The sequence below is a fragment of the Copadichromis virginalis genome, linkage group LG2 (genome assembly GCF_057382275.1).
Source record: "Copadichromis virginalis isolate Kocher_CV1m ecotype Utaka linkage group LG2, C_Virginalis_male_GT1.1, whole genome shotgun sequence".
Lineage (NCBI taxonomy): Eukaryota > Metazoa > Chordata > Actinopteri > Cichliformes > Cichlidae > Copadichromis > Copadichromis virginalis.
In genome coordinates, this window is record NC_140619.1 from 12,248,689 (window position 1) to 12,261,121 (window position 12,433).

Consider the following 12,433-nt stretch of genomic DNA (forward strand, 5'->3'; position numbering starts at 1 on the left):
TATACTCCGTGGAACAGAAGGTGTGGCTGTCATCTGCAACTGTTCCTTTGAAGTGCATGTCTCGGAAGCTGGCGCCCCGTTTTCTAGGCCCTTTCCCTATTCAACGCCTCATTAATCCTGTGTGTGTCAGATTACAACTGCCCGCTTCCATGAAGATTCATCCCACTTTCCATGTTTCCCAGCTGAAACCTGTTTCTCGCAGCCCGTTGTGCCCCCCCCGACCACCCGAGTGGTGGATGGCTTTTCTACCATCCAGCAGCTACTGGATGTGCGCCGCTGGGGCTTCCAATTCTTGGTGGACTGGGAGGGGTGCAGGCCTGAGGAGCGGTCCTGGATTCCGAGTTCGTTTATTGAGGCAAGGCAAGGCAAGGCAAGGCAAGTTTATTTGTATAGCACAATTCAACAACAAGGTGATTCAAAGTGCTTTACAGAGACATTAGAAACAAAAACAAATAAAAGCATGATTTAAAATTTATTAAAACAAGCAAACAAACAAACAAACTATTGAGGACCGTGATCTTATTGCTGACTTATACAGGAGGCACCCTGATAAGCCCAGAGGGCGTCCGGGGGCCGCCCGTTGGGGGGGGTACTACACTCAAAAAAATGAAACGTTGACTTTAATTAAAATTATTTTGTCAACAGGTTCCACGAAATTGCATTATTTTAGTTTAAAGCAAAAATCTTTAGTTCATCTAATTTAAAAAAACTACTTAAGATTAACAAGACATATTTAAGACTAACTAAATCAAGTTATGTTGTATGAACATAGATGATATTTTTTAGGTTAGATAGTTTAGATTAGTTACTTCAACACATTTCTTATTTGTGGCAGTAAAATGTTAAATTTAAGTTAGATTAATTCAAATATTATATTTTCAGCCACCTTGTGCTTTACTAATTAGTTTTACATAAATCTATTTTGTCAACAGGTTCCACACAAATGAATTAAGTACATCAAACTTATTTTTTAAAATTTCTTTTATTGCCAACACATTCAGTGAGCATTTGTGTAAACCCAGTCCAAAATAAAACACAACAGCTCATTAGGGTTAGTAATTAACAGTATGTAGACAGATGCAACATCAAGACTTTAAATTAAATGTCTGTATCTGCCAGAAATAGAAGAAAAAAAAAAACATTGAAGACCACATAACACATTGATAAGATGACACAAGTTATGCACATGTAATGCTAGTAAGGTCTGTGGAGTGTTTTTTCTTTTAGTGTCTAAAATGAATAGCAAAGTTGCTATTTGCAATGATTGCTTAGGGTCAGTCCAGTAACACAACGCCAATGAAGTGCTTTTCCTTTAACAATGCAAAGTGAAGTGTCCACCTCAACAGCCACAATTAAAAAAAAATTAATGTAATAATAATAATAATAATAATAATAAAAAGTCCACTGATATTAGCAACCAAAGAAAATTACATCACCATCCCAAATAAAACTTTAATAAATCATGCCAACATTATGGTCTAACAATAAAACAGCTTGTCAGCGTTCAGTTTTTTGCAACAGCACAGCAGTAACCATTTAACACTTGCCACTGTCAACGTTTATTTTACCAGTGTTTGGGCAAAAAAACTTCAGTTGTAAACATTTTAACATGGAAACAATTGTTCGTCTTTAAAAGTCTGCAAAATATACATTCATCCTGCATTCCTAACTTACCCTTATTCTTAGTATGTATTGCAATTACCTTTACAATGCACACAATGTAACACAAACTGAATATGAACATATTTCCACCTCATAACAATATGTCTATGTCTAATATACATACCAACCTTCAACATTTCTGGTGCAGTATCATCTCTCAATTAAATCCTTTAAATCTCAATACTTTTGATGGTCTCTTACTAGGCCGCCCACAACAGTAAAATCTCTCAAATTGTAGTAGTTTACAAACTTTTCAAAATGTTCTAAATTTCTCTTAAATGTAATTTTCCCTTTATCTGTCATTTACAAATTACCATTTTATTCCCATTCAGCCTCCGAAAAACTTCTGTCCATCTGACAGAACATTCATCATCCAAATTAAGGGTTGGCTTATTCATTCAGTTTATTCTTGAGCAACTGTACCTTGGTCAAGAGTCTGCTGACATACAGATGAAGGAAGAGCTTCTGAAGTACTTCAAAGAAAGCTTTCAGTCTCGAGGTTAACTGAGATTCAGTGCATATATCCCACCCATTAAGAGTGCACATGCAGAGGCCAGGTCTTCCAGGTCATGCAGGACACACACTGTGGTTATACCCACCTCGGCTGGAGGAGTGCTGGCATCAGCTCTTTTGATGGTAAAGATAGCAAGGGTAATTTGTTCCAGCTCCCTCTGAACAGCTGTAGCTTAGACACAAAAACATAGAAAAATGGCGTCCAGTTTAATGAAGTAAACACAATATTAGGAACATGCACCCCAGTGAGCCACTATTTTAGACTACAGATTCAACAATAAATATAAATAGTTTGGGTATACAAGAAGATTCCCCAAAACATTTAAACAGGTTCCATGCAAATTACAACAACAACAACATTACAACATGCAACAACATTAGTTATTCAAAATTTGGTTTAATACAGATAAAAAACTAAACTAAAATTACCAACCAATTATTCTTTGAAGAGGATGCTTGGGTCTTCATTCAGGTAAAAAGGTAGTGCCCTGAGGACACACTCCCTCCCCTTTTCAATAGTTTCCTTCTGTAGAGAGTGGCAGAGATACAGGAAGAGAAAACAGAAGTACTTTAGGATGACACAAACTCACATTATACGCAAAATGAATGACATATCCACTGCACAGATAGAGATGAACACAAGACCAACTAATCATCACATGGACATGAATAGCTAACCTGTTGGGCAGGGTTTACACCACATTATATATGTCAATAATGGAGGTAAAGACAAACTAATACATCATCTTTTTTTGCATTCAAAACATAACATAAAAACATTCCCTTATGGTTTAACCTAAATCGAGGGATCAGATTTTACATATGTTTAGGTAATTTAAATTTTCCAACGTTTTGAGTACCAAACTTTGTCTTGCTTAATATAAATGTAAGTGCACTGTGCAGCTACCATACACTAGCTGTTTAAATTTGAAAATGATCTTATTAGCCATAATATTTTGCTACCAACAGAATAACGCACCTGTGTGGCAGGGGCCAAAGTTTGTCTAATTTTCTTCCCTGCAACGCCTCCTTTTTTCTTGAAGACTTTTATGAGCTGGTCAGTGTATTGGTCAAGTTGTGTAAAAAGCCTTGGAACAAGTGGAGCAGTAGTAATCCTCACATATTCTGCTTCCACCTGAAAACATGTCAACAAACACAACATACTGTACTGTAAATATACATACTATATGTACACATATACATACTTTATAACTAAAACTAATGTAGAAAGACCTCATTAAAGCTATAATTTTAACACAAACATTTACACAAAATGCTAATGGAGCCATTACAGTTTTTATTGTTATTTATCAAGTTCCAAAAAATATTGATCACAGCTGATCTGAAAAGAATTTCATGCCTCAGGCCCTTGAACTGCAACCTTTACCATGGTTCAGATGTGGAGAAGAAATAACAGGGGCATGGGATGGGTCACTAAAGAAAACTTAACTTATAAAACAGTTTTGTTTTTAAAAGTATAACAGTTCACATACCACATACAAGCTCAGCAGTACCACATACACCACATCAGTATAGGAGGGAGGCCTGGATCTGAAATTTATAAAGTAAAACAAGAAATTCATTACTTAATTTCAAGAAGCAAATTATTGTTTGAATTACAACTAAATAAAATACTACTCAGAAGAAAAGCAAGAGATTGACACTGCCATGTGCAAACTTTCTATAGAAGCAATTATCACCAGGTATGTCGACCTCCATTGTCTGTCCACTAATATGTAATAATTTTATTTAAAAAATTAAGTGTGTGATTTAACAAACTGTAATTTATAACTATGTTGATATGTATAACTCCGCTAGGAAACATGCTGTATTTACAGACGATTTTTACATAATATCGATTACTGATAGAGCATAACAATGGTGTCACAGTGGCTTTCGCCCTTGACTTTATGGATTTTAAATGTCACTTTATGCTATCCTTGCTATCCTATTCGATATTTCCGACTCTCGGATTACAGTAAAGGAATCCCAAGAAAGCAAATGGAAAAATAACCCCATGAACCCCTGTAGCTTATCCCTTAATAAAACAAAAAACAATAAAAATGTTTCTTACACAGTCCACAAAATAAGCATGTCCAGGACCCAGTAAAACTAATGTAGAACAAGCGCACGCAAACAATATAACATGTCTTGTAAGACAAACGCAAAATATAACCATGCTGGACATATAGATACTACACAACATATAGTCAAAGAAAAAAAATGGTCTTACCTCTCAAAGAAACAGCAGTTTGGCGCCAAAACAACGTTTTTAAATTAAATTTGAAGTCTTGTGCATGAGCAGGCCCAAGCCGTGAAACCTTCTTGTTCTTCGCGGTTTCATTACAACTGTTTTTGCATTACTGCCACCTTGTGGATATACAAGGTATATCGATCCTAATTGACTTAACTTAAATGTTATGCCATCAAGCATTAGTATTATGTACGTTGAATAAAAGACACAATTACGTAGACTTGATTAGAAAAACATATGTTAACTTAACAAAAACATATATTTTAAGTAAAATGAAAATAAATAATTAATATACACTGAACAATCCACCTCATTCATTTTTTTGAGTGTATTAGGAGTTGGAGTTCGAGTTAGGAGTCTGTGTGTTCTGCCATAGAGTCTGTTCACTCAGCATAACAGATATAGGTCACCGGAGACGGCTGTGTCAGGAAATCATGGGTTACATTTATGACACATTCAAATGTGTAGTTTCAGCATTTGGGTGTTGTTTAACTTGTAAGGAGCTGATTCCAAATTTGGAATCAGACTTGGCTAATTAATTAATTTAATCTGGGGTGAGATGAACTAGGTACTGCAAAGTGTTCTGTTACTATCAACGGAAGAGGCGAGACACAGTCTACTTCAGCTGGTTGTAACTTTTCATTCAAACAGAAGTTTCTTACCAGTTCGACTTGTGTGTGTAATGGATGTACAGGACAGTGGCTTAAATCAAACCTTCTGTTCTGTTGGTGTGACGACTCTAAAACGGATTGTGGATGTAGCTGGTCGCTGTTTTATAACATTTAAGCTGTGGTTAAACTGACTGGGATAAAATCTTTGCATCAAGTTTATCCTAGAGCTTTGGAGGGGAAAATTAGCCACGCTGACTCTTAAAGACTCTTCTAAATTTTACTGAGGTGGCGAAGAAGCTGCTGATGAAGAGGGACTTATTGGGCTTATTGTTAGATAACAAGATGAATAAAGAACACCGTGGAACGTGTAACAATCGACGAGTGCTGTTTCAAAGTATTAAACTAATTTAAATGAAATAACAGAAGAGATAGAAATGGAGAGAAAAGCTCAGTGTCGTCATAGTAAAACCAGTCTATAAATTATAACTTTATGCACATCCACAGGCAGTGTTGGGAAGGTTACTTTTAAAATGTATTCCAGTACAGAATACAGAATACATGCCCCAAAATGTATTTTGTAACGTATTCTGTTAAGTTACTCAATGTGAGTAACATATTCTGAATACTTTGGATTACTTAATAATATATTGTCATGCTTTTTACAACTACATGAATGTTGCTATCACATCCTGCAAATCCTTGTTTGTTTTTCTTTACCAATTAACTGTTAAGCCCAACTTAAGATAATATATGTAATGTAGAGGAGCAAAGACTTGGGTATGTTTGTATAAGCTGTTTTGTCTTCTTAAAGATAATAAAAAAGCACAGTCTTTCCTTAACATTTTTTTTTTTATTTATAAAGCTGACAAGTGGAAGACAAACATAAACTATGCCATTGAAAAGTATTTACTGTTATGGTCACCAACATCACTTAGTTAAAATAAAAAGTAGCCTTGCACAAGGAGAAAAAATATCAGCATTTTCAATGACTGTTTTCTTATTAGGACAAAAAAAGACAATATATAAAATTATACTCAAAAATGAAAAATATATTATTTTGGCATTTACTGTCAATATTATTCTTCCACCAATAATTTTAAATTACAAAAGATTTTTCAATACAACTCAGATATTCAAACTCAATGTAACAATGAAAAATTACATTTTAAACCTTACCCCTAGATATAATTTTTAAAACAAGACATATGTTTTAATGCAACTCAGCAACATTACTTTATGGCCATTTAACAAAGTCATGCAACAAAGAACTGTCCAAGGTGTCAGTGCTGAACTGCTTGGTTGAAAACCTTAATTGGCCACAAAAATCAAATAATTGGCGAACAATTGCAGTAAACATATGAGGTGCTGCTTTTTGAATGCATGCCAAAAACAAATACTAAAGACTACAAAATACTGAGGTTGCAAGCCCTATCTGTGAACAATACCAAGATAGTTTCAGCAGACTACCTACATCTGTTTCGCCTAGTCTAAAGTCCAGTAAAGGCGGTTGTAACGCAGCAAGAGCACCTGTTCAAAGTGTTTGTCTGTCATGCGGTTACGGTGTGGGGTGAAAACAAGTCCTCCGTGGCTAAAGAGACGCTCGACAGGAGCACTTGACGGCAGAGTTGTATTGTATTTTAAGAAGAGGGCTCTGATCAATGGATATCTCTTTAACCCTTTAGAACCGGTAGGAGCGGACACGCTCCATTTTGCGTAACTATTTTTAAATCCCGGTAGCACTGCAACCACGTAAGCTAGCGCAATAATTTTTTTTGCATATGAAACCGGAGGAATTGTACTTACATCTTATGCCATCAGCTTGTCCTCGGTCACAGTTTCCCTCCACATATAGCTTTGCAAAAACTGCATAAAAAGCGCTTGTAGCAACAAAAACCATAATATTCCAGAAACAGGCTTTGCCGATCCGATCAGCTGTTTGTAACACTTCCTACGTCCATCAGCGCGAACTATCACATGACCGCATGACCTGCCCGAAACCGGAAGTGACGCCATTTTGCGGAAATGTAGTTTTTTTTACCACCCATACGGTAAAAAAATATATTTTGAAATATATTTTGAAATATATTTCAAAATATACAAAAATTGGCCAAAAAATATATGCGCTAAAATACATTTCAAAATATATTTATATATTTTGAAATGTATTTTAGCGCATATATTTTTTGGCCAATTTTTGTATATTTTGAAATATATTTCAAAATATAATTGAAAATTAATTAAAAATCTTTCAAAAATATATTTTACCCTTCATATATTTCAGTCGAAGAAAACACATTCACATGTAACAACTGAAAATCTTTATTTGATATCTAAAACAAACACAGCATATAAATCAAGCTAGGAACATACATTATACAACTTTATTTTCATAACATTCTTAAAAATTTTTAAAAAATAAAAATTATATATATATATATATATATATATATACACACACACACACACACACACACACACACACATATATATACATACATTTTACTATACAAAATGCAACTGCAACAAACACTTATAAGTAACGATACTGTGAATTTGATGTGAACTGCTATTAACACAATAAAAATGTGATCACTCAAAGATGTTTACTGATCAATAACAAGCAGAGGAATACACACACACATATATATATATATATATAGATATATATATGTGGGTGTGTACGAACATAAAACATATTTAAAATGTAACTTTTTTTTTCTTTTCCAACAGTCTGAGTTCCCCCAGCTTTGAATTGACTGCAATCCCCAAAGCCCCTCTGGATACATTGGGGAACCTCTTCCTTACCGCCACTGTAACAAACAAAAGTCACAGTTCTAGTACTTTTATCAGAGTTAAAATAAAAACATGATTTAAATTAGCTAGCTTCATTTAGCAAACAGATATTTCCGTTTATAGAGATACAGATATATTTTCCACATAATTTTACCTTTTTTTTCCCCCTCGATGGAAAGTCTATCCAGTTCACATTACAGTAATACTAACACCCCTTTTGGTCATCTATCCTTACTCTCCATCATTCAATCTGTTGACCTTCTTTGTCTGAGTCCAACCACTTCAATGCTTCATCACCTATCTGTGCAATTTTTATTGTTGCAAAGTGAGTTACTTGTGCAGTATGCAATTTTAGATACACAGTCTTCACTTACTATATATGGCTGTCATGGTTTCTTTATCAAGGGCAGTTCTTCGCTCTGCGCCGATGTCTGTTTTGCTGTGTCCTCCTATAAAAAGCATTAACATTTGAGTGTCTGGCTAGTTAAATTTCCAAAAATCTGATCTTTGTTCATCTAAACATTTGAACTACAATATTATGCTTTTTGGTAAAGAAACTGGTGACAGAGAAGTAGGCTTTTTAAAATACTATTAGCTAACCATTGGAACTAAGTTTCAAAGCTGTTTACCTTTTAAATTGCTCTGGATCAAAACCTCCAGTGGGAAGACGGCCATCAGAAGAACACGCACCATTGAAGTGGGTGTTTGGGCCTGAAGAGCAGTAGCCCACTGATGTTTCAGAATTTTTACCCCTTTAGCATGTGCTAACTCCACCTGTGGTTGCAATCACATAAAAAGAATGTTTCAATATAAATTGTTTTTAAAAAACACATTTGAGTTTGCACCTACCTAAATTCTCAGCAAAATTACTTACATATTCAGCATCACTGGAACCCTTTAAATAAATAAACACATACATATGAAGTCAACAATGTTGTTACAGACAGAGTATTACTGGTAAACTAAATGAAAGAAGGAAGAACTCAGAATAACTTAGATGATTGAGTCTTTACACTTTAATAAGAAAGATTGACATTTCGCGGTGGAACAAAGCAGAATCAAAAATACTTACTTTAGAATCCCCAGACGCTTTGCATGAAGAGTTGGGCACCTATAAAGGAGAATATTTAAAGATTAAAAAAATACACATAACATTGACTGCCATAAAACCACTGAATAAATATCAGAATGTGACAATGTTGCACAACAATCTAAACCTTGTAAGTCATGTATATCTATACAATTCAAGTAAATAGGTACAGCATACATGTTCTGGAGAAAAAACAAACAAACAAACAAGCAAAAAAAACAACAATATATAAGAATCCAGTGGGGTAAAAAATCTCTTCTGAAGAATATAGTTCATTTTGGGTGAAAAACAAAACATTCCTCTAAAATATATATACTGACATCAGCAATCAACATCATGATTGTAATTATTTCCCTACTAGTCCATCTACTGCTCTGTGCATGTGTCAAGCACTACGACTGTATCTATGCATATAAATTCACCATATATATCCTGCAAAAATGTCTTGTTATGGTCAAAAAAAGGCAAACAAACAAAGGCATTCAATCAGAGATGAGAAATTAATCGGGAATATCAATTATATGGTAAATGGCCTGTATTTGTATAGCGCTAGTCCCTAAGGACCCCAAAGCGCTTTACACATTCAGTCATCAACCCATTCACACACTGGTGATGGCAGCTAAAAAAACACAATCCTTATTAAGCAATGTCTAACCAGTAGTACTGGTCTGAATGACAACAAACATAGCTAGTGTTTGGGAAAATCTGTTATAAAACAGTTATTATTTCAATAGTTATGCTTAGCATGTGACATAATATCACGTGACACAGACACTGCGTAAAAAACCACAACAACTAATACTTACTTTAGGAGGATGAGGGAGGGCAGCATCAGGTTGAGACTTTGACATCTGTAAGAGAAAAACTGATGTATTAGAAACAAGTCATTTAAAAATACATTAATGTGGCAGACTGTTCCCTGTTCCGATGCAGTGTACAAGTACAATCAGGGCTGTCACAACAATGGGGCGGTGCCAAGTCGTCGCAACCCTAGGTACAATGTACAAGTACATATAACTACATATGTGAATAAAGCAAGAATCTGTTTAGGTTAGGCACACTGCTGACTGATGCTTGTTAGGTTTATATGATTGCAAACTGCACAAAAACAACAAAGCAACAAAATTAATGGTAATGACAAAAAATTAATTAGATTTTACTTACGTCAGGAAGATCTGCATTCATTTTCATGGGCTAAAATAAATAGGCACAAACATTACTGCTAAACAACCCCAAAAAAACTCCAAAAGGCCTCAAAATGATTAAAAAGGCAAGGAAATGTGGAACATTGTAATTAGTGATTATTAATGAAGGATAACTGTGCTTTGTTTCTAACCTTGGTAATTAAATGCTGTGTAGCCTGAAGGAGAGGTGGGATTTCTGTGAAAGTGAAATTAAATGTGAATAGGTTTTGATAGTTATTGTATATGACAAGTGTAAACACACACATAAAACATGCAATAGTACAGTACTTACTTTCAAGTATTTCATTTTTCAGCCTATCGTTCTCTCTTTTTAGATTCAAGTTCTCTTCTCTCAACTGATTAATGACACGCTGTAGATGTTCAAGTTTCTTTTCATTCCATAACTTTAGATCGTTTTGTTGGTCTGTTGGGTATGCCTAAGAAATGAAACAAAAAACTCTCTCTTTAAAAGCCACCTTCTGTATGAAGGAATGATCTCAAAATGTTGGGGGGGGGGGTTACACATACATATATATATACACAAAACAGGTATATATATATATTAGTATATATGTCTGTGTGTGTACGCGGCGAAACACTCACCTTTTTCTTAGCTGCCGGTTCGTCTGTGACCTCTGTGGCCTCAAGGAGTTTCATAGAAGGTTTACTTTTTCTCTTAAGCACCTCTGGCTTGGGTAGTTGTTCTTCGATTTCCTTAAGCTTTGTTTGCAAAGTTTTTTCCCTTTCTGAAGAGGCAGAATAATAATAAAAAAGGCTAAAGTACATCATAATATAATTAAGTTACATATTTTGATTAACAAATAAGCGACAATAAAGTAATATTATACTGGAGAAAAGGCACCTGCTAGCTTAATGATGGAGGCTTCATAGACCGGCCACCCGCCTTTTGGCTCCTTGGCGCCTTGTCGCCACTCCACCAAATAAATGTCCTTTTCCTCCAAACCGTTTAAGTATTCCTCCTCATCAAAATCCCGAATGTGTTCAGTCGGCAGAATTGAGAACTTTCCATCTTCCGACCACTTAATTAACGCGAACATTATCCGCTTGTGTCTTCCCGTCTGTATATCGGCCTTTCGCGCCTCAAACGTCGGTTATATTTCAAAAAAAAGGGGGGGGGGGAGGGGGGGGAAGAAACAACAACTAATAATTTTTTTTATTACTATTATTAATATTTTTTGCGCGTTCATTGCACATGTTTGGGAATATTTCAATATTTACTTTTTATTTTATCTTTATTTATAAAAAGCACAATGGCAACGCGCATGCGCATACTCTGCTCCGCTCATTAACCTTTACACTTTCACACAACCTACAGATCTAGAACGAAGACGCTGCATTTTTTGAATAATCTCTGGCGAGCATAGATTTCATAGAAAAAACATATTATATTGTTTTAAGTACCTTTTTTTCGATTAATCCTGTGACGTACAAAGACGGACGTTTTTGGGACTTTACGTTTAAGTTTTTAAAGTTTTTGTTAAGGTCTCCATTGCGTGTGCAGACGCTCGCGGAAGAAGACGCTGAAATTTTGCGAACTCCCTGGAAAACTGCTCGGTAAGCATATATTTCACTACATTTATTTTATATGTTGCAGTTTCTGTTTTACAATCCTCGATGTTTTCTTCAATGTGATTTTAATGTCATCAACAGGTCACGTGTGAGTCAAAATGAGCGAGCCTCCTGAAAGGATTCCGTATAAACGTTATCTAACTGATCCTGAAGAGGAAATTCCTTCAAGAACCAAACGGAGATGGGCACAAAAAGAAAGGTGTGTTGGTAATGTAATATCCCTCACTCTTTAACATTAACGAATGCCATAGGGCCGCACAATCAATAAATCTAGTGGCAATCACTAAGGATGCCACAATTATGTAATCGTTCAAAGTGGCAAATAATTGTCCACTGCATGCTTAAGATGTTTGTTTGTTTTTTATCAAGAATAAACAAAGCCAATGTGTAATAGACATTTGGGGCTTAATACTCCAGAATAGCATTGAAGGATTTTCAATTAGTGTTTTCAGCTTATGTTCTTGTAAAAATAGGACATGCAGTTGCTTAAAACAATGGTATAAACATCATTCTAAGTAAATTTTATCAAATGTAATTAATAGCCACAATGAAAATTGTAAGGAAAAAATGATCTTTATAAATTACCATACCATAAGGTACTCTGGCTCCCAAATGAATGATCTGGAGTTGGAGTTGGCTCTTTTAAACAGGGAATGTAGCTAGGCTATGTCTAATCTGCTTATTACTGATCAATAAACATCTTTATAAGTGATCACATCTTTATCGTGTTAATAGC

At 35.1% G+C, this 12,433-nt stretch overlaps 1 protein-coding gene and 1 long non-coding RNA gene across 2 annotated transcripts; both read right to left on the minus strand.

Moving 5' to 3' along the window:
- Positions 1–1,301: 1,301 nt before the first annotated feature.
- Positions 1,302–4,002, minus strand: LOC146717055 (uncharacterized). The gene is made up of 4 exons (XR_014915840.1): positions 3,669–4,002; positions 3,155–3,310; positions 2,609–2,701; positions 1,302–2,347 (listed from the first exon to the last, which is right to left on the minus strand). It is a non-coding gene; the product is annotated as an uncharacterized LOC146717055 (long non-coding RNA).
- A 3,456-nt stretch (positions 4,003–7,458) lies between these two features.
- On the minus strand, positions 7,459–11,209 carry LOC146717056 (uncharacterized). The gene is made up of 11 exons (XM_085435732.1): positions 10,970–11,209; positions 10,711–10,853; positions 10,400–10,544; positions 10,260–10,303; positions 10,088–10,117; positions 9,730–9,774; positions 8,906–8,944; positions 8,708–8,728; positions 8,463–8,607; positions 8,208–8,282; positions 7,459–7,850 (listed from the first exon to the last, which is right to left on the minus strand). The coding sequence occupies exons 1-11, from the start codon at positions 11,163–11,165 to the stop codon at positions 7,738–7,740; spliced, it is 996 nt and encodes a 331-aa protein (XP_085291858.1). The 5' UTR covers positions 11,166–11,209; the 3' UTR covers positions 7,459–7,737.
- Between the last annotated feature and the right edge of the window lie 1,224 nt (positions 11,210–12,433).